This window comes from Mustela nigripes, chromosome X, assembly GCF_022355385.1.
Source record: "Mustela nigripes isolate SB6536 chromosome X, MUSNIG.SB6536, whole genome shotgun sequence".
Lineage (NCBI taxonomy): Eukaryota > Metazoa > Chordata > Mammalia > Carnivora > Mustelidae > Mustela > Mustela nigripes.
Window position 1 is genome coordinate 96,940,675 of NC_081575.1, and position 27,697 is coordinate 96,968,371.

Genomic DNA, 27,697 nt, shown 5'->3' on the forward strand with positions numbered 1-27,697 from the left:
AACCTATGATGCATGTAACAAAAATTTTCTAAAGGTAGGAGTATATTTCTTGTGGTTGTTTCCTAAAAATTGATCTGAAGTAGTATTTTTAAATATTATAGGCATTAAGAAGTCAGTTTGCGTGTTTTTGTCTTAAATGAGAAAAGCTCTCTGAGCTTATATGAAGAAAAGAAATTATCAGACATGCTTCCTACTCTACAGAAAATGCTGTCTAAAATGACATGGAGTACAATGTGCAGATAATCATTATAAAGTACACTGGCAATTCTGATGCTAGGAAGATGTTTTTATTTTTATTAAACACAGTAGGTGAGATTTAAGTCCACCTTGGAGTTTAGGAATATGAAAAAATGGCCTTCATACAGGACAAGAGTGAAAGGAAGCATAGAGATGGAAAAGTACACTATATAGCCTACTTCCTATGACCTTACCTATAAAATTAAATTACCAGTACATAAGGGGTATATGTGCAAGGGTACCTATGGCAGCATTGTTCATAGTGGAAAATAAGAAAACATTAAAAGGAAAACAAAGAATAACTCGGAATAGGAGAATCCTTGACTAAATTTTAGAACATTTCAGCATAGACTCTTAAGCAACTATATATGGATTTGAGATATGCTTATTGACTAGGAAGCATTAACATAGCATACCATAGATTACGAAAGTCATATGCATGAAAGTACCATTAATGATCAATTTTTTAAAACACAATCCTGGGGACGTCTGGGTGGCTCAGTGGATTAAAGCCTCTGCCTTTGGCTCAGGTCTTGATCCCAGGGTCATGGGAGCCTGCTTCCCTTCCTCTCTCTCTGCCTGCCTCTCTGCCTACGTGTGATCTCTCTGTGTCAAATAAATAAATAAAATCTTAAAATAAAACACAATCCTGTAGACGTACATGCCTTCCTGTTTGCAAATGCTTTTGTATGATTTTATCAATTGGAGGAAAATATTCAGTGTAAAACATACAGAAATGTATGATGAGGTTATTTGGGGGTTTTTAAAAGACTTTGTTTATTTATGTATGAGAGAGTGAGCAGGAGAGGAGGGAAGAAGCAGAGGGAGAGAGTCAAGCTGACTCTGCACTGAGCTTGGAGCCAATGCAGGGCTAGATCCCATGACACCATGACCCTGATATCATGCATAAACTGAGCTGAAATCAAGAATTGAACACTCAAATGACTCAGCCACCCAGATGTCCCTATAATTAGGTTATTTGAATGGGGCAAGTTTGTGGCTGGAATAGGAGAAGGGTAAGACCAAAGACAGAGTGCATATGATCATATTTACGCAGCTTTGTTCTATCTGTTACATATATTTAAGAATCTTATAAAATAAAATTTAACACAAAATGCATATTTAGAGGCAATGAATAAGGATGAATTTAGAAAGGTAGCACCATTGTCTAAGAATTCTCATAGACTTTTTGACATTTAAAGAGTTTTAATGACTGGACTATGGAAGAGTTGCCCTCATTTTAGTATGTCTCTTTATGACTTGGATTTTTTGGTTCCTGTTAAATATCTTAAACTTCTTTCACTACTGGTTCTTTATTAAGAAGGCATACCCGTTTATTGTTTATATTTTTTTTAAGTGGATACTCAAAACTTTATTCCAACATAAATTCTTCTACCCTATGTCCTTTCCTAGCAACTCTTTTCCCCGTCATCTTAAATATGTGTCCTTACTGGGTTTTTAGGAAGGTGTTTTCACTTTCTCTCCTTAACCTGGACTTTGGTTTCATTTCATTCTCTTGGTTTTATCTACCTCATCAGTTTATCTCTATTCCAAACTTTCTCTCCATTTCTACTATCTTTCCTGTATTTGTAAACTCCTGAAGGGCCTCACATTTGGGTGTCCTGACAGTACTATAATTATAAATTATAATTATAACTGTCTCTAACCTGCTCTATTAGCCTTTGCATTCTTCTTTCCAGTCCATTGGTAATACTGTGATAAGCCATCAAAATCACTTTTATCATGTCATTTGCTCACATCCTCAGTAGTTCCCCTTTATTTGCAAGTTCTAGTATAAAAATCCCTGTTCCGGGGAGCCTGGGTGTCTCAGTGGATTAAGCCTCTGCTTTCCGCTCAGGTCATGATCTCAGGGTCCTGGGATTGAGCCCCACATAGAGCTCTCTGCTCAGCAGGGAGCCTGCTTCCTCCTCTCTCTCTGCCTGCCTGTCTACTTGTGATCTCTGTCTGTCAAATAAATAAATAAAATCTTTCTTTTTTTTTTTTAAATCCCTGTTCCTGGTATTCAAGGCCCATTTGAATATGCTCTCAAAACTGTGCTGTCATAAATCCACCTGGGTTTTCCCCCTTCCTGATTCTTGTACATGTTATGAAGCATGTTTCATCAGCTCTCAATATATATTTGGTTTTCAATAAAATTCACAAATTATTCCTTGTGGGCATTTGTTTTCCATCCATCCTTGAAAAGATTGCACTCTCTCCTCTGAACTATAATCACTATTGTCTGTACAATCCATTTAGAAATTAATCAGGTACTGCAAAATGACATCTTCTATTGCCTTGAACCTTTATTTAAAACTTTAACTTAATGTGAGTATATCTGTTTCCTACCATAGTGTTAAGCTTCTAGGGAGTAATAAATTGGCCTTAAATTTATTTTACTTCAGACTTATTGGATAGCCTTGTACATGGTGGGAATTCAGTAAATACTTTGCTGACCTGAGTATTACTGCCTTTGTTTATTTAATTCAAGGAAATATTGGTGCTATTAAAACTGTACCACAACAATTGGAGTAATTGAGGCATTCATTTTTTTTAAATATGCTGCTTAACTTACTATATGGTTTCCCCATAATCACAATTTAATTTCATGTTTGTCATGGATTGTTTCTTATGAAATGCCAAACGGCTTCAAGAAAGGAAAATAACACCTATCATCACATATAAAGGGAGACCATAAGACTAGGGCAGTCCCTCAGTAAGCATGGGAACTATGATAGTGAGCAATGACAAACAGAAAAATGTACTCTCTTAAGCAAACACTTTCTTTCTGCTCCAGGATAATGTGTGGATAATAGCAGACACACTTTAGGAGAAAAATACATTATTTCAAAGTGATGCCTTAAGGTTGACTACAGGAGGAACTATTTCAATGAACTATCTAATAAAAGAACATTTTGAATAATGTCAAATTCTCACCCCAAAGGACTGTGAAGGGTTTCTTTCAAAAAAGTAAAAATGGCAAAGATTTTTATGCAAGTGGTTTTTTTGCAGTATATTTTCATATCTTTCACATACATTATGAAGCCACTCAACACCAAGAAGTTTCTTCAAAAACCATTTTTGTCCCTGTCTTTTAAGGAAACCATGATGTCAAAATAATATGCATCACTGAGAACTTGTAGAGAACCTCTTCATACAGTTTTTCCCATAAATAGATCCCTAAAATTAAAGCAAGTATTCAATAGGAAGTGAACATTCGATGTAACAAATACCTCTCAAGCTTTTGTTTTAACTCAAATTTTAGATTATTTTTTGGAGTACATTAGCTTCTTCATTGTTTATAGGATTATTCCTGAGTTGCAAATATTTATTCTCTGTGTTTTCCCCTGTGTTACCATGTTTTTGTCCATTCAGTGGTCACTGCCACCATCAGATAGAAACCATGAGAGCACTTTCCCTTGTATCTGTAGAAGATATGTTAGTGGAGATCCAAGCTGCTGCAGGCCTGTCAGATCCATGCATTTGAACTTTCTTCATGCCCTGAATAAGGCTGGGATCTAGGCCTAAGGAAATTTACAGTCTTGCCAGTTTTCTCTAAGACCACTTGTATAAGAAATTTAATATGGTATGAAGAAAAACCACATTGGGCTAGAGGCTGAAAAATCTGGAAGATAAAAATCTCAACTTTATTAATTTAACTTAAGCAAATTACTTAACTTCTGTGATGGATAATTGTGTGTGTCAATCTGATTGGACTATAGGGTACCCAGACTTTTGATCCATTGTTATTCTGGGTATGCCTGTGAAGGTGGTAGTGGATGTGTGTGTGTGTGCATGCACGCATGTGCGTTTGTGTGTGTGCACACAAGTGTGCACATATACACACATACACACATAGCTGCACACACACATATACACAGATATACATGTGTGTGTCTATATATACATATACCTTCTGTTGAGTCTCTTTATTTGGGGAACCTTATAACAACTTCTCTGAACATGACTGGTCACTCTTTAGAGTCACAAAATAGAAAAAGTGTCTCTGATATTTCATAGGGTGAAACTGTAGAAGTTTTTCAAACTAATCAATATGCTCTGTTAGCTGTAAAATACTATAGAAGTTTCAGATGGGGGTGCCTGGGTGGCTCAGTGGGTTAAGCTGCTGCCTTCGGCTCAGGTCATGATCTCAGGGTCCTGGGATCGAGTCCCGCATCGGGCTCTCTGCTCAGCAGGGAGCCTGCTTCCCTCTCTCTCTCTCTGCCTGCCTCTCTGTCTACTTGTGATCTCTCTCTGTCAAATAAATAAATAAATAAATAAATAAAAATCAGAAGTTTCAGATGGTATTGTTCTTAGTAGTGTTGTTCTTTTTAAATAGCATTTTTTCCTGGCAAGTCATTTTTTTTATACTTATGCAGACTTTGTTGCCATTTTACTCTTGTTAATGTCCTAAGCCAAAGATAGTGTCACATTCTGTGAGCCAAAACTTCACACATCCTGGCAACTGCAGGCATCTTAAAATTAATGACAAGGGAAAATTAACATGAAGATCTGCTTTCCCTGCCCACTGGCCGTCTGAATAAATAATACTTTTCTTTTTCACCTTCAATATTGGGACCCTGTTGATATACTGTATTTTCAACTGAAGTTAGAGTCCAAAATGCTCATATAGACCTCCCCATAGTTATAATCCATTCCTGTACTGGTAAGATACCTCAAAGCACCTGGGCATATTGAATATGGAAATCTTATGTGAATACAGAAAGGAAAAAAAATGAGAGGACATTAGAGCTATTTATACATGAAAGTCACTAAGTTTCCCCCAGTGCGTTTGCTTAGGGCATTAGAGATCAGTTGAGTGGTCCAATGCTATTCTGTCACCATAGATTTCTTTCAGAACTAGACATGATTAAGGAAACTCCAAATATTCCTTTGGCAGCTGTTGTTTTTAGGTTGATGGATGGATATTTGAATCTCCATAGTCAAAAGCCTGTGATGAGAAACTTATTCTGACGATAACAGTAATTCACTGTAATAAGGAAGGCACTTTCAATGGGTTGAATGTTGCCCAAGATAAATGTATATAATCTTCTACAGCAGAGGCTGGGTCAATACGAGCAGGCGCTGGCATTTGGCCTAGTTGTTGTTACCATTACTTTTCTTTATTAAGGACACAAAACAGTTGCCTTGGTGCGGGGCTGAGTTTCCCCTTTTAATGCAATAGTGCAAATGTTTTGCCATTACACAGGAGGAGGAAAGGGATTCAGAATTCCTTATGCTTGTCAGAAACCCATTCACTGGTATTAGGGGTGTGCACAAACATTTCTGATCCATTGTGAACATGTAGTGGGGACGGAACAATTTAGTCTGAAGTGTTACTTGAAAAATCAAAACCAAGCATTATTTATTTGAAAAGGAGGCTCAGAAAATCTGGCTGCATCAACATTTGTCATTCTCCTTGTTGGAACAAAAATCCTTAAAAACTGATTATAAGGTGATGGGTATGATGCCATACTACAGGGCTTTGGGGTCATATCCATAGTTAATAAGGACAACAGGTAATCATCACTTGTCATTTGAGACCAGTTCACTACTCCCAGAGAATTCTGCCACTATCTCACATTACAAAATAAAAACTTCCGAGAACATGTGTACAAATCAGTTTTTAGAAGATAATTTTTATCAGCAAGGTTTACTGCCGCTGGGAAAAAAAGAAATGAAAAGGTAAGAACCAGGTGCTCACCCCTTAGGACTCATTTTTATCCTCACAACACCACTATGTGGTAGGTGCTAGTGTTATTATTTTTGAAATTTTACAAATGAATCAAGTGAAGATCAAGTGATTTGTTCAAAGTGCTGTAAGCGATAAATAGGCTGTTTTGTCTTCTAAATCCTACTCCTCTGGACTTTGTATCAAATCAATCACTTACCATTCTGTGATAAAGCACAAATTTCAATTTAGATAACTACTAAATCCTTTGGTCTGATTTTTCTATATAATGGACTGTTTTCGCAAACAAGGCAGTAAATAGCCTATTTTTTAGAAGTTAATTATTTCAATACATTCCAGGAAATAAGCAGTGAGAGTTACTGCTAAAACATTGTCTTTCAGGTTACTTACCTTTTTTAATGCTATCCTTACCTCTATTCAAAAGAATCATGTTCTTGCATAAGGCAAAAGAAACAAAACAGATTTTTGAGCATAAAGACTGGGATTTCAGTATGGTTATGATCTTGTCACTCTTTCCTAAAGACAAGAGAAGATAAGCAAATGCAATGAAGTGCCATGGTCAGTTAAATCTTATCACCAGCTAAGGATCTGAGCATTTTTCCTCCAACACTCATGACTACAAATAAGGTCTTAATTGTTTGGCGAATCATGATGAGCCTTATAAGTGATTAAATAGTGATTTTTGAGAGTGATTTAATAACAAATATTATTTTAAAATGACTTCTACTTATGACACATGGACAGATACTCATATAGGTACATGTTCTTCCTCTTTACATACATACCTATAGACACTCCATTTCTATCACAGTTAACAGGATTCAAACATTTTGTCTAACCAAGTATTTTTCTCCACGCAAACCTACACATAAAAATACTACACTTTTAGTTCTGCATATATTTAAACTTATTTTTAATATTTACAGACAGACCATATGGTACTTGTGTATGGTGCTTTGGTAAACTCTTCTCTTTTTGAGAGAAACAGTAGTAACTTATTACCAAGTGTGTTCTTTCACGTTGTTTCTTCCTCTTATGGTGATCTTCAAAATTAAAAAAAGAGAGAGATTCTTAAAGATTTAGAAAAGGAAATTATTCATACGTTCTTGGTTTTTGTGGTATGCCATGTGGTTTGTCGACTTGTGCTGATCCACATTGTGACTGACTTCTACAAGAACACAAATCATCCCACGTTACTGTTGGCCCAGTCATTGCTGCCACTGTTGAGGTAACATCTCAGGTGAGCCTCATTCAGTCTTCTATTTTTACAGACAGAAAGGGGAATGGGCACGTTTTCATTATTGAAAGGTGCTAATTTATCCATCTGGACACTTGGTCTGTCCATATAACCTCAGAAATACAAGTGTAAAAATAGTCTCCCCCACCCTCCAGTGTATACCTTGCCAGCAAGGGCAACTGAAAGAAATTAGAGCCTGGTTTGTGGTTTTTCATCATGTTAATGCAGGACTTTTCCATAAAATAAATTACTTTTGAGCATGTTTGTTTGGACAACAAAAAGAGAACATCCAGTTGATTGATAGTGGACAGAATTTTCATTAAGTTGAACAGCAGTAGTACCACAATTGCATCACTCACCTTCCTGTTTCAATGGAAAACAGAAAATTAGATCCAATAAACTCTACACAAATGTTTGCTATGCATATTTTAGCCATTAAATACATTATCAAGAATCATGTCAGCACGACATTATAATATAGTGACTTTACAAAAACATGTCATCTAATCTAGGAATGCTCCAGTCCTCCCTAAATCAGCTTCAGACATACTCAGTGTTGATGGTTCTCATTATTTTGGGATGAAATTTTTTTTTCAGAAGAATGATTGCATTTAATTGAATATACAAACACCATCAAAGTAGACAAAATAGTTGTTTAGTAGGAAAACCAGTATGAAATAAGTTTTTTCTCTCAAGAAAACGAGCTCTAATAATGAAACACTTGGGTTTTTATTTTCATAATAATTTAAGCATGTATGCAATTTGCTCAGTTTTGTGTCTTTTCTACTTTCCCTATGTGTGCATATCTCTGTAATAACAAAGAACACAAGTCAGAAAGGGGGTGGCCCTCTGTAGTGGGAAGCACACTGTGATTTGATGATTATTGCACCCTTGAAACTATCACCACAGTGTATGCCATAAACATATCCATCACCTCCAGCTCCTCATCTTTAACATGGGGATTGTAACATAATTTTTGCTTATTTCATGCATGTGTATAAGTCTCAAATGAAATAATCATCTGATGGCACTTTATAAAGTCATGTAAGAGTAAGATGATCACAATAAGATCATTGTAATAATCCTCTTGGCATAGTATTAATAATATCTTGGCCTGCTGGACACAATCAGATTTTCTGAGACAAATGCCGTTCCTGGTTTGAGCAAAGGGTCACATGAGAGATGTTGTTGCTGAATCTAGAAAGTATTGCAAATGTCACAGATTGATATTCTTCCTTTTTAAAAAAATAACTTTATTCTCACATTGAAAATGTGGTATTCACTTTAAATGTAGAATACCAAACTAACCTTATTTGTTCATTTCTACTGATTAAAACATCTCAAGTGCTTATGTACAGATGCAAATCGAGTTTTAGGTTTTATTGATTTATACTCTTCTTTAATTCACAAAAGATTTGAGACAGCATGTAACAAAATTTCAAACTGGAAAATGAAATAATAGACAAAAAAAAGATGCAGACTAAAGTTTTATATTAAGGCTAAAGATAAGAAAAAAGAGCACAAATATGGAAAAAATGATGGTATTGAGTGGGAGTTTTGAGAAAAATGCCTCCCTACCTTTATTAGCCTTTTTTGGGAGATGGCAAAACAAAATGAGAGCTCTTTCCAGCTATTTCCCTAAAGTATATTTGCTGTAGTAATTCTAAGTTGTTCTCCTAAAAAGCAACATGTTCAGAGGGCATCAAGTAAACTGAACCTATTTAGAATTTTTTAATAACCTTTCTTCCCTGACATTTTCATGGTACACATCGATGTATTCAGAACTGATATGTAGAAAAATACCATTAAAAAAATCTATGAAGTGATGATAGTAGAAGAGCTTAGTATTACTTGAGAAGTGGTGAATTACTATTTATGATGTTTGGTAACTTTAACAGTATCTACTTGAACAAATAATGTGGTGAATTATATTTTACAGGTCTGCTATCTTAGTAGCTGAAACAAGATAACCTTACTTAAAAATACTGCATTTGAATAATTCAAATACAGCACCAGGAAAGGTTACATTGTCTATTTTCTTACTCTTAAGTCATAAATCTAGATAAAATATTTTTGAAAGCTAAGATTATATCAATTTATAATCCAAATAAAAATAGCATTTTTTCTGATTAAAAAAAGTATACCTTCTCATTGGAAAAATACATTTCAAATGATGGGGGAAAACATACAAATGACTAATAACCTCATTTCCCAGAGATCGCACTTAAAACTTTTGTGGATATTCATCTAGTCTAATTCTCACATGCATCTTTTTTCAGAACTCTCCCTCCTATGTAGATTCTTTAGTACCTCTGCATCTTATTTCCTTTTATTCCCTTCTTGTACGAAGAAGATGTTTTGTTTGTTTGCTATGTAAAAAACAAAGTGGTTTTTGCATCAAAACATGGTCTCTGTTCATCATTAGCCAGAGGCCGTCTAACTTGTTCAGGTGGTAGGAAATTTGACATTGTACTGTTCCCTGTAGAATACAATGAAATCCTTGCATAGTTACTTTATTTTAGGAACTGGGAACAGTTTTATTAACTGAAAAATTTTAAGTTGCATAGAGTTGCAAAAGAGATTAACCCACCAAGCCAGGCCCATGTGTCCACCCTAAGAACAAGCTATGGTACAAACACAAATTAGCTGACTCAGTTGTCTTTGTTAACAGGTATTCTTTTGCTCCTCCTCCAGAAATGCTCTTTAGCAGGAAGAGACGGAAACCAGTACAGTGACTTCTTCCCACTTTTGAAAATTGGGACGACATTTGCCCATCTCCAGTGTTAACAAGTCCCTCAAAGACCACTGACAGCAGGGTAGGACCATATTGTGCAGGTTCTCTCATTTCCCTGGGATATAATTGGTCTGGGGCCAGAGATTTTCTCTCATTTGGAGCAGCAAGGTGCTTTTTAAAAATTCCCTCACCTATTTTGGGCTTCATTTCCCTCATACAGTTATGCCTTTTCCAGTCTGATGAACATTCTCCTTGACAGAGCAGACAAGCAGAGGAGCAGAGCAGTTTTGCTCTCTATGTCATCTCTATCCATAATCTTCCCCCTTCTACCCCAATCACTGAACCTGTGTCTCTTGGGTTCTTCTTTCTCCAAGTAGAGGTGAAAAGGCCCTAGATGTGTCTTTTTTTTTTTTTTTTTACATCATCCCAAGTCTCAGTTGTAGGATTGGCTTTTCCTCACTATTTACGCAGTTCTGTATTGTTTTAAAGATTTGCCCTCGGTTTTAGGTCCCTTATTTTATCCCATGTTTATACATTTGTAGACTCTTAGCTCCTTTGAGGATCCACTGTTTGTGGCATGCATCTTGTTAAAAAACCCCACTTTAAAAAAAATAGTCATTGGGATCATTTGCTATTAAGTTTTCAAAAATTTATTCTTGAAAGCCCCAAAAGTCTCTTGAGTCATTTTATCTTTCAAAAATTAAGACCATGGGATCACTATGTTATTTTCCCCTTCTCACTTTAATAAACATAACACAGCACACATACACAAACTTTGGTAAAATACAGATGCCACTCTATTTATCTTCTAGATTGTCCAATTTGAACCTATATAACCTGGTTAATCTTCTGAACCTTTTTAAATTCTGTCTTCAAATGACTGAGTTTTGCCAATGAGATGGCCTTAGTTCTTCTCTTGCATAAGAAATATCTAGAGGTACTGTGTGAAGTGAGAGCAAAAGAATTTAAACTTGTACATTTTCATTGTTAACATGGCTAAAATGGTGTTTGAGCAGAGGAAAGTACTTGAAAGTGGCATGTGCTTATTTCTTAATAGAAATAAAATTTATATAAGATGAAACACATTTATTTGGGAGGGGCGGAAGAGTTGATTCCTACAAAAAATCTGAACCTGTTAAATTTAGTTCATTTCAATCTGTCAAGATATTTTGAGTAGTAGTCAGATTTTGCTCTGTAATTTATTTTCCATGCTCTCTTGCTCTGTGTGACTGTAGCAAGTATGTAAGGAAATATAGAAGGATGCCCCTAGAACTGAGAAACAAATAGATAATGTGTTTAATTTAACTTCAGTCTCTTCTACTCATAAAACCAGTACTTCAATAAAAACATTCCCATCACTTCATGCCATCTTGTAGTCAATGCCTACCCTCATAGGCACCTATTATTTTTATTTCTATCACCATGCTTTACTTTTGTCTATTATTGATTTCATATAAATGGAATCATGCAATATGTAGTGTTTTAATCAACAAAATATTTTTGAGGTTCAGCCATGTAGTGAACTTATCAGTAGTTCATTCCTTCTTATTGCTGGTTAATATTTCATTGTAAAAATATACCATGATTTGGGCACCTGGGTGGCTCACTTGGTTAAGCATCTGATTCTTGATTTCAACTCAGATCATGATCTCAGGGTTGTGAGATCTAGCATATGGCTCTGTGCTGGGCATGGAGCCTGCTTAAGAAGCTTTCTCTCCTTCTCCATCTGTTCCTCCCTCCTTCTCTTCCCTCCTAAAACACACACATACACACCATGATTTGTCTGTCTCTTCCGTTGGTGGACAATTGAGCCACTTTCAGTTTGGAGATAGTAGGAATAAAGAAGCTATGATTGTTTGGGGGAGAAGTCTTTTTGTGAGTGTTTTCATTTCTTTTAGGAGTGGAATACTTCTAGGTTAAGTGTTTAACTTTGTAAGATATTGCAAAAGCAGTTTTCTAAAGTGGTTGTGTCATTATGTACCCTAACCAGTCATGATGGAGAGCTCCATTTGCTCTCTGTTCTCAACAACATTTGATCTTAATGGTTCTTTTCAACTGTGCCATTTTATGGGATACAAAGTGGTATTTTGTCATGGTCTTCATTTGTGTCATTCTGATGACTAACAGAAGTGAACTTCTTTTCATGTATTCATCATTCATGAACAGAGATCATATCTGTTGAAGACAGTGCCCTTCTTATTGGTTGAAAGTAATATAATTTTGAGGTTACTGGTATAACTTGGAAACTGGGAAGGGTAGAGACATTGTCCTACTTGGTTTCTTTTCATTTTCTCTGAAGACTCTAGTACAAAGCATCATTGTGGCTTGGGCAGCAGTGCCTTGGTTTTGTAAGAACACTGTTCCATGGCCACAAATACGGAGTGTTGAATATTTTAATGTTCTTTGAGCAGCTGCTTTATAGAGACCCTTCAGAGTCATCAGCACTAATTTGTTGGTTAAAGCCTACTGGGTATTTAAAAATACAGAGATATGACTTAATCATTCTTTTTACCATACATATTATGCTCACTGATTTGGTCACTAGACTTTTACTGCTTAACCTGGTGGAAGCTCAAAAGATGAAGATAGTGTCCTTGCCCTGAAGAAATTCAAAATCTTTTAATCAAAATAAAGACCTTTAATTTTATAGATACTGTGAAAATATTCTAAAGTAAACATAATGGATATGCAGTAGGGTTTGACAGGACATTTTCTGGTTGAAAATTTATTTGTAAGAGACATGGAGTGTTTGGAGTGTCTTCATTTACCCATTTAACAGCCATGTTATATTTTGTAAAGAAGTCAAAATGACTAGAGTTGGTTTTCACTTCTTTTTACAACTATCCCTGATGTTTTAGGGAATCACATGGATAATTCTGGAATTTTTAACAGGAGACATCCTTAAGTCCTCTGGCTCTTTTATTATTAGGTTGCTCTGGTTTGTGTATAGTGCAATAAGGTACAGATTTTTGACATTGTACAAATACGTTAATAATAGAACCCATTCCTTTGCCTGATTTGCCTGGTTTCCAGAGGATATTCTCAGTCAGTAAGATACACAGATGTGTTTTGTTACCTCACCTTCTAGTCAAATTCCATGAAGATGAAGAGCACTACCCTATAAAAGATAATGAGTTGGAAAATAAGAAAACCAACCTCAGAAAGTGAGGCTAAAAAAACCCTGTAGTTTGTTTTTAATGCCTGTATAACTTGATGAGAGGGACATAGAAGGCTTAGTGATACCCAACATGTGCTTAGAGGTGGATTGTTAGTTGATGTCTTGGGGGTCTGTAATCTGAGCTAAATACTTAAAATCAATTAATTGATGTTAGACACAGAGATCTGTTTTTATCCCTCTTTATTTTATTTCTGGCCTTTCCATTCCCAAGAGCATGAAGAACAAAACCTTACCTTGATAACTTGTTATTTGTGTTAAGAGACAAGACTTTGGTAAAACACAATTATATTTTAATGTCTCTTTTCCATACCAAGGCGCTATATATATTTCAGAATTTTACTTCTGAACCATTCAAGAGTACTATAATATCTTACCTAGTCTAGCACTCAAGTTATTAACAAATATTTCTTGAGCAATTGTTAAGGTAAGCAATGCCCAACACTGTGCCTGGCAATATAAAGAATGAAGAAGACTGTCTTCAGTCAGTATAGTCTTAATTACCATGAGGTTTATATTTCTTTTCCCATCTTCCAAACACAGGTAGATGTACACATCCTATTTACCTCCCAAATATCAACTGTCTGCAGCCACTTCTCTATATCTCTACCAATACTTCCCCGTCCACATTACCTTTTCCACTCCCTTAACTACAGTAACATCTCCTACTTGGTCTTCCTGTTTTTACTACAGAGCTTCTCCAACCCATTCCTTCTACTGCAGGCAGTAATAACCAGCACATGGCAGAGTGCCTGGCCCATAGGAGGCATTCAGTAAATAGTTGTTTAGTCAATGAATGTCTCGCTTAGTGAAAATACTTTGTAAGCATGGCAAGTACCAATAGGAAACTCCAACTTTTCAAAGCCAATGAGATTTGACTTTTAATCAAATATTTCCAGTCTTAATTTCATTTACAGATCATCTTGCTTTTAAAAAGCAGTTGTTATGTTGCTTTTTTTCATACACTCATTATGCTTTTTATATCCACCAAATGGATTTTGAATAAATATTTGTGTGGCTCCAAATTGGTAAAATCTCTAGAAAGAAGAAGAAATTTTGAAATGATCTATGTCTCCTTTCAAGTGGTCTGTCTTAGAGTGAGCATTTTCTGGTTGCATGCAACATGTTCCATGACGATATATCTTACATGCTTTTACAACCATCCTAATAATTTGTAATAGAAATTTATTGCTGAAGTTATATGTTCTATTACCAGAATCTCTTATTAAGAGAGCAAGCATGTTCTCTGTATTTAAGAGTCTGGTGGGGGGGGGGTTGTCTTCTTTCTTTCTTTGTTATTTCCTTAAACCCCACCTATGAGTGAAGTCATATAGCATTTGTCTTTCTCTGTATGACTTATTTAAATTAGCATAGTACCCAATAGATCTACCCATGTTGTTGTAAATGGCAATAGATCATTCCTTTTTTGTGGCTGATTAATATTCCATTGTATGTATGTACTACATCTATATCCCTTTATCTGTGGATGGATACTTGGAAGGGAGGTGAGTGGGGGGGAATGGGTACAATAGATAGTGGGGATTAATAGTACACTTAATCAAAATGAATGTTGAGTAATGTATACGATTGCTGAATTGTTGTATTATACACCTGAACCTAATATATAGCACTGTATGTTAATTTCATTTCAGTTAAACAAAAAACAAACAAACAAAAGCATGGTCATAGAAAAGAACCTCCTTTTGATCAGAGAAAAGTCCATTTGTTTTCATAACAAACCTATAAATAGAGTGGAAAAACAACTCTTAAATGTTCCCAGTTAGTTCTCCTGAAGTTCTAAAGAATGATTTAGAACTAAGAAAAATTGAATGAATCTGGGAACCTAGAGAGGCCTATCATTGGTTTTTAACTCACTAAAACCTATTAACTTTACAGAGTTGTGTACTTTATAACAACAGGGTTTTTTTTGGTATTTTTGTTTGTTTGTTTGTTTGTTGTTGTTTTTTAAACAAGGACCACTAATTCAGATTCCTTCAGAGAGTAGAATTTATGCCTGGCCCACCCAAACTTACTAAAGTTCTAATGCCAAGTCATGTCTGAGGACAGATTGAACTTGTACTCTTCAGTATCAGAGCCCCAAAGGCAGAGATTTAACATATATACTTTTTTCTTCTTTTGGAATTTCTTCTTGAAATTAAGGAATGTATATTTTGGGGATTTTCTGCCCAGGGCATTGTTTCATGGAAAAGGAAAAAAAAGCCTGAGATAACCTTTTCAAGCATGTAGTACTTAAAGCACTTTGATGAATCCATTTGGTATACGCATTAACAGCAGTGATAATAATGACTGCATTTATCACTGATGTGGCTGAGATAAACACATCCAAAGGAAATTTCATTGTAATTTGATATTAGGTAAATGTCCCATTAAAATAAATCGCTACTGTACATAATTTTCCTTTAGTTCATTGGCAGGATGTTTGCTTGGGAAAGGAACAGTCTAATTCTAGTTCTAAAAGGAATTCTCATTATTCTTTTATAGCAACCATTATGAGGAGCAGTTAAGAAAGTGTATGTGTACCAACAAGCATATCTGCTGCCATACCACCCAGGAAAAAAGGGTATTAGATAAAATCTAACAAGATTCCCACCCCCTTTCCTGCCTCCAAGTCCTGCAGCAAACTAACAACACACATATGGTTTGGGCATTATTATTCGTGAAGCACAGTAAATGTTTACTGAGATGAAAATAAAATTAGACCAGGAGAAAGAATAGGGGGAAAAAAGGTGCATTTTATTTCAGGTTGATCCTTTGTAAAGACTGTTCTGCTTTGATTTGATGTATTTTGCAAATTACTGGTAAAAGACCCCTTGGTCCTCAGATGAAAGTTGAACCTGGGAAACAGTTCAAATTTGGATTCATATTTTATGGTCAAAAGAAGAAAAAATTATTTTAGTATTACTTAATCCTCAGCTGTAAAGTCTAATATAGACATGAATGCTACCAATGAATGATACTAAATGGAAATATCTACACAATGGAGAGACACTTAGCTCTCCCTGGGCTCTTAAAGGTCCAGTAAAAGAGGGAATATTTAATCTGAGCGTGGCAGGTGAGTTATGACTTCGACCTGCAAAACTTAGCAGGACCATCAAGTAAGTAGAAGGACATTTAGTTTTACAGGGAGTTGGAGCTAAGGTTGAAGGTGGGGAGCAGCAGGCAAGCAGGCTGCAAATGCGGAGGGGAGAAGAGGCTGCAGAGGCCCTTTAGGCCTACGTTGGTAGGCTAGTGTTTGGAACTTACCTTGTGGTTAATAGGTAGCCATCATTCTCCATATCCTCATTCTGGGTGCTCGAACTTGGACTTGCTTCTTGCCTCCTACCACTTTCATTCTTTACTCAAAATTTTTCATTTCTCTAGGCCATGTTTCCTTTATTTCCCCTCCTTTTTTTTTTCACCTTTTTCTTTTTAGATTTTATTTATTTATTTGGGAAAGAGAGCATGAACTAGGGCAAGGGGCAGAAGGAGAAGCAGGTTCCCTGCTAAGCAGGGAGCCTGATAGAGGGCTCAATCCCAGAACCCCAGGATCATGATTTGAGCCAAAGGCAGACACTTAACCCACTGAGCCACCCAGATGCCCCTCAGTCCTTTTTTAGATCCACCATTTTTCTACTCTTGCCTTTCTCTCCCTCTTTTAAATCCTGCATTTCCCAAATTTCAGCCATCTTTCAGTGCTTGTCACTGTCATCATAAGATCCTATCCACAGGTCACCATGTCTTCCACCAGGATGGAGTCAGCCAGTCAATGAATGGGCTAGGTTGAAAGTGTCTTGTCGCTGAGCCTGTTGTATGCTTGTCTATTTTGTCCATTTACATTGCTTCCTTATACATATTCATCATATGATAAAATATGACTACTTTTTGAGGCATATCGAAAACTCTAAAGACAGTGTAACTGCTGAGAATCAACATGAGAAATAGGCTCATTTAATTTATCTTTGAGAAAAAAACCAGAAACTATTTTTGAGACTCTTGCTTGAATTCTAGCCACTAAGAGAAAACAGTGGGAATGATCGTAAGCAGGACAGAAAGAGTAGAGCAGTAAAACATAACACATCATATTTTTATAATATCACAGTAGAGGTTTCTCCAGCAGTTTCACCAGTGTCCATAATGTTCATATGTTTACATATTTTCACGTGACCAATGAGTGAATGGAGTCCGTGATTAATCTGTCTCCAAGGAAATCTTTAACAAAATTACAATTAAATCACAGGATTGTATTCTTGATGGAAGTATATCTACTTGTTCAAAGAACGTTTTTTTTTTTTTCCTATTAAGTTTTCCTCAGTCTTGATTTTGTCTCCCAATCTCCGTCTTCCTTTTCTGCCTAGTTTGTGGTATTTAGCCAATTCTTTAACTCCTACTTAGATTACCCAATTTGTCATTGTACAATTTCACATAACTGCTTCTTAGCTTATTCTTTTTCTTTATTGGTCACATTTTATGTTCCATTTATTCTGCTTTGCTTTCATACAGTTTTGAAAAGTATAGCAAATACGCTTTTATAAAATGTATGTAATGTTTTTGTATAGAACAAACTGGCTGCTTTTGCCTCATAGTCTCTCCTCTGAGAAATGTAGCAGTTCCTTGCTTGCCAATAATTTCTCTTACTTTCCCCTCAATTTGACCAGACTTGAGGGACTTAAATGTATGTGTCATTTTCCATAATTTAGGAACATTTCTCAATTTAAAAAGCATACAAAAAGTTGAGATAATGCAGTAACTATAAAACATATCTCTCCTGCTCACTTGCCCCTTCCAGAGTCTCTTGCCTACTTTTTCTTTAATAGTGAATCTATTTTATATTCCTTTGTCCCCTTACCTCCAGAGATTCTGATGCAGTCAGCAACGGTGAAATTCTGGGCTTTTAGATTTTGAAAAAGCTCCCTAGGGAAGTCTGATATGGAATCCTTATTAAGAATGATGCTTCATATCAGAATCAAAACACAATAAGCTTCCTAACTGTGATGAATAATCCAATAGATTTAATTATGATTCTCTTTCTGTCAAAAACTAAAACTAGATGTTAATTGCCAGAGAAATAGATTAAGGATGCCTGTGACAACAGAACATTAGTATGATATCAAAGCTTGAAAATTTCACTGGTAGTGAATAACTTAGTGCTTAAAATATTTAGAAGCTATGGAATTAAAATTAATTTGTTTTTCCCTGAGTGAATAAAGTTGATTGAGGTTTTACATTTAATTTGTTACATCAAATTTTATCTTCTTCAGGCTCAGAGGCTAACATAAAACACCACTACAAATTTTTTACTTCCTGTTTTGATCCATTATTTCACTGTCTTATGCTTTATTACTGAAAGCTCTCCTCGAATAGATCATACACTGTAAATACCTCTCCTGATTACACAATCTTCTCACACAAAAGCAATAGACTATTTAATGAGCTCTTCTTTCACAAAATTAAAAAACCTGAAGGCCCTGGTTTGGGACTCTATATAAATGAGATGTAGATCTAACAATTTTAAATTATTGCTTTATTCTTAGCTGTTCAATTCTGTCTTTTACCTGGAAGTAGAAATAATAAAACCCTTGTTGATTCTACAATTGGGTTGTAAAAGTTACTATAGCCATCAGCCATGAAGTAAAAGGGCCAAGATCAGAAATACAAAGTAAAGGAGCAGATATAAAAATTCTGAAGCAGCTTTAGTTGATAGCATTATAAAACACCAACAAGAATTCTTTGATTACTTAACAAAGATTCTGTCATCTGACTGCTCAGTGTGGCAACATTCCTAGACCAATAGTATCCGTGTCCCCATGAAGCTTGTTAGAAGTAGAGGAATTTGGACCCTCCGTAGAACCACTGAACCAGAATCAGCAGTCTGGCAAGTTCTCTAGGAGATTCTTGTGCACTTTAGATTTTTTTTCTTTTTATGTTTCCTTTTTTTAAAAATTTTTTATTTATTTTCAGCATAACAGTATTCATTGTTTTTGCACCACACCCAGTGCTCCATGCAATCCATGCCCTCTCTAATACCTGCCACCTGGTTCCCCCAAACTCCCCCCCCCCACCACTTAAAACCCCTCAGATTGTTTTTCAGAGTCCATAGTCTCTCATGGTTCACCTCCCCTTCCAATTTGAGATGTGGAGCACCTGGGTGGCTCAGTTGTTAAGCATCTGCCTTTGGCTCAGGTCATGATCATAGGGTACTGAGATTGAGCCTCATATCATGCTTCTTACTCAGCAGGAAGCTAAGTGTAATAATAAAATATTACTAATAAGTGTGGATATTGGACACCACTGAAGGACAAATTGGAGGCTTAAGCTTTCCCTTTCACTTTCCTTAATCTTTTCAGCAAGGATTTTCCCATTCCAGTAGTCATGCATAATTGCATGATCCTGCTAGTTTGCAAACCCTGTAGATTCTCCCCTAACAGTGTATTGGGTTTATTTTTTCCTTTCTAGGTGCGTTATCAAAAGTCTAGTCTTACTCCAATACCAGTCTCCTGGAATCCTGTTCTAGTGTTTTCCCTGTGTCTCTGTCTTAACATTAGCCTGAACTCTGCCTCAGGATTATCCTAGCTCTGGTAGTCCTATATTTACAACAAAAGTTACTTTCTTTTGCAACCCAGAGTATTGCAAGCTCTTTAATGAAAAGACAAGTCCTCTCTGATGAGGCCCAAGATCCACCCAGGGCTACCCCTCTCCCTGCACTCCTACTCCCACAGTGACATGGAGCCCAAATACATACTCTTCATCACATCATGGAAATGGCACACCTTAGGCCTTGCCTTCTGCCATTCGCTTGCCACCCCCTCAACCTTCCACATTTCTCAGGTGTACCCATTCTTCATATTTCACATCCCTCCAGAGGCATCTCCTCTTCATCCTTCCACTGAAATCATCCCTCTTTCTGGCGCATCATTGATCTTGCTTTCTCTCTTATATGGAGTACAACAAATTATCCTTCACAGCTGTGTCACACTTCTTCAGCTTGATTATATACTGCCTGAAACCTGGAAAATGGAACTTATTTCTTTGAATCTCTAAGAGGCCCAATGAGAAGTATTAATACTAATGATACTATGACAATGAGGAAATTGAATGTCTCCCTTCCTCCCCCACTTCCTTTAGTTAGACATGCGTGTCTTCCCTCAATAGATAGTTCCTGAAACCTCCCATGAGCCAGATACTGGACTAAGCGTTAAGGCCACAATCATGAATGGGACACAATCTCTGACCTCAGTGAACATACAGTATGATAGGAATATAGACACGTTTGATATGAATGAATGTTCCATTAGTACAGAGTGTCACACACCACCCTGGTGTGAATGGATGATAAAGAGTGAGATTCAAGTAATGGTGCAAAATCAACTAGTTGTGAGGAAATATCACATGTTTACTAGAAAATATCTCATGTACATGTAAGAGAGTATGGTGAGGAAGGCTTATGACCAGTTCAATAATGCATAGTTTTATGTTCATTTGAGGCCCTCTGTCCCTGGAATAATGGCCTTGTTACCATTTTTGCTGATTGACTGAGTCTTATAACTGCTAGTTATACTACCAGAAATTCTAGTATTCAAAGTAATGTTACACAAAAGTAGTAAAAAAAAATTTTTCTTATAATGGAATAAGAGTCTTAGAGAGATTTGACCCAGTGTCAGAAGGCATACATCCTTTCATTTATTTGGCAAGTATGGACTGGCATTTACTGTGTGTATGGTATTGGCTCAAAAGACCGGGAAATATAAGAATATTTGATCATGAGAATCACATCTATCAGGAGAGCGTTCTTTGTAGTGACTTTATCCTATCAGTACATAGGGATTTGGGAGTCCTTTTGATTTAAACATGGTAGGGATCTCAAGTTCTCAGATTGTTTCATTTTCTAAACTCCAGATTAAGTACTGGATTATTTTAATTGCCTCAAACACTCTGGATGATCTTTAAAAAAAAAAAAAAAGTACAATGCCATTTTTATGTAATGGTAAAAAAGCATTTTTCTTTTTATTTATATTTGGTTGTAATAATCTCTTTTTTAGTAACACTCATTTTCTGATATTCTTAAAATTTCATTCAGGATAGAAAGTGGAAGATATTTAATCTTGACACCATCAATGACTAATAAAAATGTTCTGGTGGCTATAGATTATTTTTAAACTTATCACTGTACCTCAGGGATTTTTTGATAGGCTGCGCCTGAAAGCAATTAATTGTTTTATGTTGTTTTATAATGCAAAATACCTTGATGGAAACAGAATTTGAAATAAATTTCCTTCTAATACAGCAATGAATTTTTGTCTAAATATCTCGAGGTTTTTTTTTGTTTTGTTTTAATACTGTGACTAACCTATGTTTGTTCTTTTTCACCTCTCCTATCAACACTCATTAAGAAATACAAATACTTTTTTCATGTTGAAATTTTACAACACTTCATAGACTATTAAACATGGAACATCCTTGTGGGGACAAGAAATCGAATTTGCTCTTGAAAAGGTTTCCAACTAATTGATTTGTAGGACATTATAACATCGTCTAGCTGACAAGCTTTACAAATAGAAAGACCAGAGCTGAACTGAGAGGGTGCTTTTTCACTGACACATAAAAGGTGTCTTTCTGTCTTGTAGCCTTTGGATATAGGCATGTCAGTTTCATAGAGAAACTTTCACAAGGTGCTTTTTTTATTTCTTTCTCTCCTGGTAGAACCACATGTGGTAGCACATTGTTAAATCTTTTCTCAAATAAAAGGACGTAGGGCTTCATTTTTGTTGTGCCTTTTTGGTATCTTACAGGAACTCCAGGATGGCATCGGACAGCGGCAAACTGTTGTCAGGGTATTGAATGCGACTGGGGAAGAAATAATTCAACAGTCCTCAAAACCAGATGCCAGCATTCTACAGGAAAAACTAGGAAGCCTGAATCTGCGGTGGCAGGAGGTCTGCAAACAGCTGGCAGAAAGAAAAAAGAGGTAGGTAAGACAGATAAAAATAGGAATCCTAAAATTTTAGTGAAGTTATTTTAGCTGTCCTCTCAAAAAGACTCTGAAAGATTGGAACCAGGGTGAAAGGCACTAGGGGGAAGGAACCCTCAACTGTTAATCAGTAGCAATAATGAATTTGTTTTGTTTCCTGTGTACTAAAATATATAGCTGCTGCTAGTGAAATAGACAGCACTTTGCTCTTTTAAACTTTCAAGTTTTAAATACCAAGCGATTGTTCAAACAGGAATATCTTTGATATATTTTGGTTTTAACAAACTGAGGCTCATTTATTTGAAAAAAGATGACAAAAAAGAAATTATAAGTGACTATTTTACAGGAAAGACTGCTATTCGGCTAGAATTTTCAACTGCTGTAAGTGTGACATTGATGCTCAAACCAGGAGGGTCATATTCACTTTTTAGTCCTACTACATTTGTCAGTACATGCTTGAAGAGGGACGTGGGCTGTCGATTCTAAAGGGGGGGGGGATTTTAAAAGATAAAAAATAAATAAAGGGGAAAACAAAACCTCGGAAAGGTTATTGTTGAATTCAGTCATCTTTTAACTTTCCTTTGGAAGGTACTGAAAGCCCAGAATGCCAAATGTATGCTGCCACACTTGGAAGGCAAAAGATATTTTTATAAATGGGATTTTGTATTATGCTTCCAGTTGTTGATGCTAATGTTTCCTGTTCCATAAGGGAGAACTTGGCCTTTATTTACCAAATGAGACTATTGTTTTGAACAATGAAAACTCCCTTCTATTGCCAAGCTCTTGCTTCCTACCTATCATCTACATAATAGGTGGATTTTAATATTCAGAAAGCTAGGGCAACTCATTGATGAACGTCTTTGGTGAGGATGTATTAGAAAGGTTTCAGAATTAGGTCCATTGTCTTTGCCCACCTCCTCTTGGCGCCTTTGCTCCTGTTGCATTATTCAAAAAGTAGATAGAATTCATATTCCTCTACAAAAAGGATGCTTATTTGACCTATACACATACATACATATCTTGATAGAGTTTTAAAATAATAGCATCATCTAAAAACATTTTTAGTTTGAATCTTGGCTTAGAAAATAATTGTAATTTTTACAATGAAACAAGATGGGATTGGGAGGGAGACAAACCATAAGTGACTCTTAATCTCACAAAACAAACTGAGGGTTGCTGGGGGGAGGGAGGTTGGGAGAAGGGGGTGGGATTATGGACATTGGGGAGGGTATGTGATTTGGTGAGTGCTGTGAAGTGTATACACCTGGCAATTCACAGACTTGTACCCCCTGGGGATAAAAATATATGTTTATAAAAAATATAAAATTTAAAAAAAAGAAAAGAATTGTAATTTTTATACAGATAACAGAAAATAAAGATCTAAACTTTGGGGTGAAACTGCTTCCTTGGGAAAATTACACAATTTTTCCCACATTGAAATCTCTCTATTAAATACAGAACTGTATCATTACTTAAATAACTAATATGTTTATACTATGAGCAGGTTTAAACCTGTATAATATCACTTCTGAACTAAAGTCAATACAGTCTAAAATGTTAACAAATGGACAAAGTAAGGAAAAATGCATAGTGTGCTCTAAAAATTAATAACTTGAATTCATAAAGTAGATTAAATGGGTTGGAAGATTATTTTTTTCTTTATTACATATAAAGTACTATTTCTCATTTTTAAATATCATTGTCATATAATGTTTATTTTTTTAAGATTTTTTAAAATTTATTTGACCTAAAGATACAGAAAACACAAGTAGGCAGAGTGGCAGGCAGGGGCAGAAGGAGAGGGAGAAGCAGGCTCTCTGCTGAGCAGGGAGCCTGATGAGGGACTCAGTCCCAGGACCCTGGGATCGTGACCTGATCCAAAGGCAGACGCTTAACCAACTGAGCCACCCAGGCATGCTCATATAATATTTAAATACAACACTTCAATATTTTCTCTGATAACAAGTTTTCAAAAATTCAGGTGAAAAAGTGATCTGGTACTGACTTCTAAATGAAAATCAGAACTTAGAAAGATAGAGCATTATGCCTGTTTCACCGAATAAGCTCTAAAACTTTAGATCTGTCTAAGTTTACAAGAAAGTGGTGTATGCTGACACTGTGGTGAAATATTATGCAAATTGTAGGTTAATTACAGCTAGGGATTTGGCTGTAATTGGTTAGAAATATTTCTCCCATTTAAACATTTTGACCTACATTAAATATTGCACTTTTGTGTTTTAAAAAGTCAAGATCAGCTTCCTTGAGAGTTTTTTTTTTTTTTAACTCAGCTTTTAAAGTTGTCTACTTCACGCTACATTTTAAAAATAAATGTTAGCATATTTAAATTTCCACTGAGATCAGTTTTGTGGCATACTTCCTCAGAATTTTTGTATCATTTAAGTTTTATGAAATGTAAAATAGTAATAAAATAGAAGTGCCTTTTCTACCAATACACTAATAGCTATTTCCAGGCATCCAGTAGCAAATAAAAGTAAAATATATATATACATATATATATAAAGAGAGAGAGAGAAAATATATATGTGTGTGTGTGTATATATATATATATATATATATATATATATATATATATATAGAGAGAGAGAGAGAGAATATGTTAACAATTGTGGGAGAGCTATAATCATGAAACTGTTATTAATCAATGGCATGCCTTTACTGCCACCCAAGGAGAAGTCGGCAGGAAATAGAAGTTATTTATTGCACAGGTGAAAAATAAGGTGACTATTCAAGTTGACATCAGTATTCTCAGTTTGCAATGGGCTTTAAATGCAGCTGTTGGACATATTTCATGTTTCCTAGTCCATATACACATACAAAAGAAAGTACACAATTTAAGCAAAAAAAAAAAAATCCACAAAACTGTTTGGAGACTTATAGCTACATAATTTTAAACCCTTCTTTTTGAAAATCCAAGATATCAGAAATATGAGCAGAAAATTCCCAGAACAAATTCAAATAGCAGTGGACATCCATTAAGGTTTGTTTATGTTGGAAGTAAATGAATTGTAAAATGCATTCAATTAGGTATACAGTTGAAGGTAGAAAATTCGCTGTTGCCTCAATTATGTAACAGAGGAACTGGATAACATCTATAGGTTTAAGCATGACAACATAATGAATTTAATGGTGGCTTAACCACCAATGTGGTCTTTTTAAATGAAGAAGATGCAAATGAAAGTTTATCATAATGTGTTCATTTTAATGTGTTAATAAACAAGCACATGTATTGCTATATCACACAAAAAAAATTTTCTAGTAGTTTTATAACTGTATTTCAATACAAATGACTTTTTTGAAGTTCTCAGTACTTTATATTCTGGACTTAAAAACATGATTCCGAGGAGAGTCCCGGGCTTCACCAGTTTGCCAGAGGGCTCCATGGCATAGGGAACAAAGGATCTTAACTATTTCTAGCCAGCTGTTTATCTTCCCAGACCGCATTATCATGTACTGTGGTCTCAGTCCTTTTAATGATGCCATTGCTATCTTCATGCATTCCTTTTTTCTGAAGTATTCCAGGAGATGTACCAGTTAAGGGAATGTGGGTAGTCAGGCCTTTGAGCAATGGATAGCTTAAAGCACAAGGGAGGCCATTTTACTTAGAATAATTATCAGCTGATAAAAGATTGACTGGAAGAGGGCAGCAAGGTGATGAGAAATAGAATCACTAAACTGAGGAATCACTGAATCATAATCCATAGCAATAAAAAATGATCTCAAGAATTTATCTCTCCTTTTCCCTAAGGCAAATATGGTATTGTCTCCACCATTGTAGAGATAAAGCAATTATTGTACTTACAGAGAGAAGAATAAGAGTTTTAATTTAAATGTCACGTGATTGAATACATTGCTTGAAATTTTTCTTTCCCCAGCACTGCAAATAAAAAATTATAAGTATACAGAAAAGTTGAAAAAAGTAGCATAAAAAATATCCATATACCTTCTTCTTCTAAATCCCTAGATTCAATAGTTAACATTTTGCCATTTTTGTTTTTTTTTCTCCCTTTCACTACCTCCCCCATATGTTCCTTTATTTAATATAGGGAATAAAACACACACACACACACACACACACACACACACACACATTTTTTGTTGTTTTAACATATGCAAGTAAATTATAAATACCCTTATACTGCACCCCTAAATACTTCACAATGCATTTCCTTAGAATAGGATAGCTGTGCTTGTTTACCATGCTCAAGAAAATTAAACATAATACCTTATTATTTAATATCCTGCCCGTATCCAAATTGACTGAATAACTCAAGAATGCCTTTCATATCATTATTTGAGTATTTCATACCAATGTCCCTTCATGTTTTATGTAATGCATTTAGTTTTGTAGGAAAGGGGAAAACCTTTCCCCTCTACCATCTTAGCTTTAATATCTGGAGATGGCAAGTTAAATTGACAAAAGACACATTAATAGGAGAAAATGTGTACAATTTTTATTTGATGTTTATTTTTTAATGTGGCACAGGGGGCTTCAGAGGAAAGAACTGAAAATACCAAAGAAGTGCTTAAGAGCTTAAATACCATTTTAACAAAGAGCAATTAAATTGTAGGTAGGTGACAAGACAAAGGAAAGGGGTTTAGGCTTCTATGGGTGATAGATTGCAGGGTGGCAAATATATGGGGGAAACTAATGGAAGATAAGGACATTTCAGTAATAAGTAAATTCAATTCCATGCTGCTCTCTCAAGTGATAAAAAGTTGTCTGCTCTTCCTGGTCCAGAAAAGGGGTGGGGGGACACCTTCACAAGGGGAAGTGTATGCCCTGCCTTAAGGCAGAAATACACTAGGTAGAGAGCTTTTCCTGTTTCTGCTATTTCCCAGTGGACTTCCACTCAAAATAATTCTTGTGCCCAAGTGGCATATTATGATCCCCTTCAGTTATTATGTTTCTTCAGTCTTATTTATTTATTTATTTATTTATACAGATTTTATTTTCATATTTTAGAGAAAGCTAGAGCAAGAGAATCTCAAGCAGACTCCATGCTGAGTGTGGAGCTCTACTCAAGTCTTGATCTCACGACCCTGAAATCATAACCTGAGCTGAAACTTAACCAACTGAGTCACCAAGGCACCCTTCTTCAGTCTCTTTTAGTGGGAAATAGCTCTTCCACATTATTTTATTTTTTTTTTACTGATACAGACATTTGGAAGAGTCTGGTGCAGTATCCTCAGAAAAAAAATGTCACCTTTCTGGATTCATCTCAATTTTTTTTTCTCATTATGTCATTTATTTTGTTCTCTATTCACTGTATTTTTCTGTAAACTGCATATTGAGACTTGAAAAGATACTAGTCAAATGTTTTTGGCAAGAACACTTCATAAGAGATGGTGTGTACTTCAAATCACATCAGGAAGTCATAAAATGAGGTGGCCCTGCTATAAATGCTGCTAAGTTTGATCACATGGTTTAGATGGTGGCCAACAAATCTTTAGTTGCAAAGTATCTTTTTTTTTTTTAATTAAGAAGTCATCTAATGGCTTTAATATCCTTTGATTATCCTTCCGGAACTTACTACATTAGGGTTGCAAAATGGTAATTTTTTTTCTGAATTCTGACATGATCCTACAAACTAATTTCCTATATTTAAAAAGAAAAGCTTTTATTTTTCTCCTTGATA

General features: G+C 35.5%; 1 protein-coding gene across 1 annotated transcript in view; it reads left to right on the forward strand.

The window, feature by feature from the left end:
• The window catches only part of DMD (dystrophin), a 1,970,015-nt gene that overhangs the window by 1,128,807 nt on the left and 813,511 nt on the right, over nt 1–27,697 (forward strand). Inside the window, exon 45 of the mRNA XM_059385278.1 lies at nt 21,862–22,037. Coding sequence (XP_059241261.1) covers nt 21,862–22,037 — 176 coding nt within the window. The remainder of the gene's footprint in view (nt 1–21,861; nt 22,038–27,697) is intronic.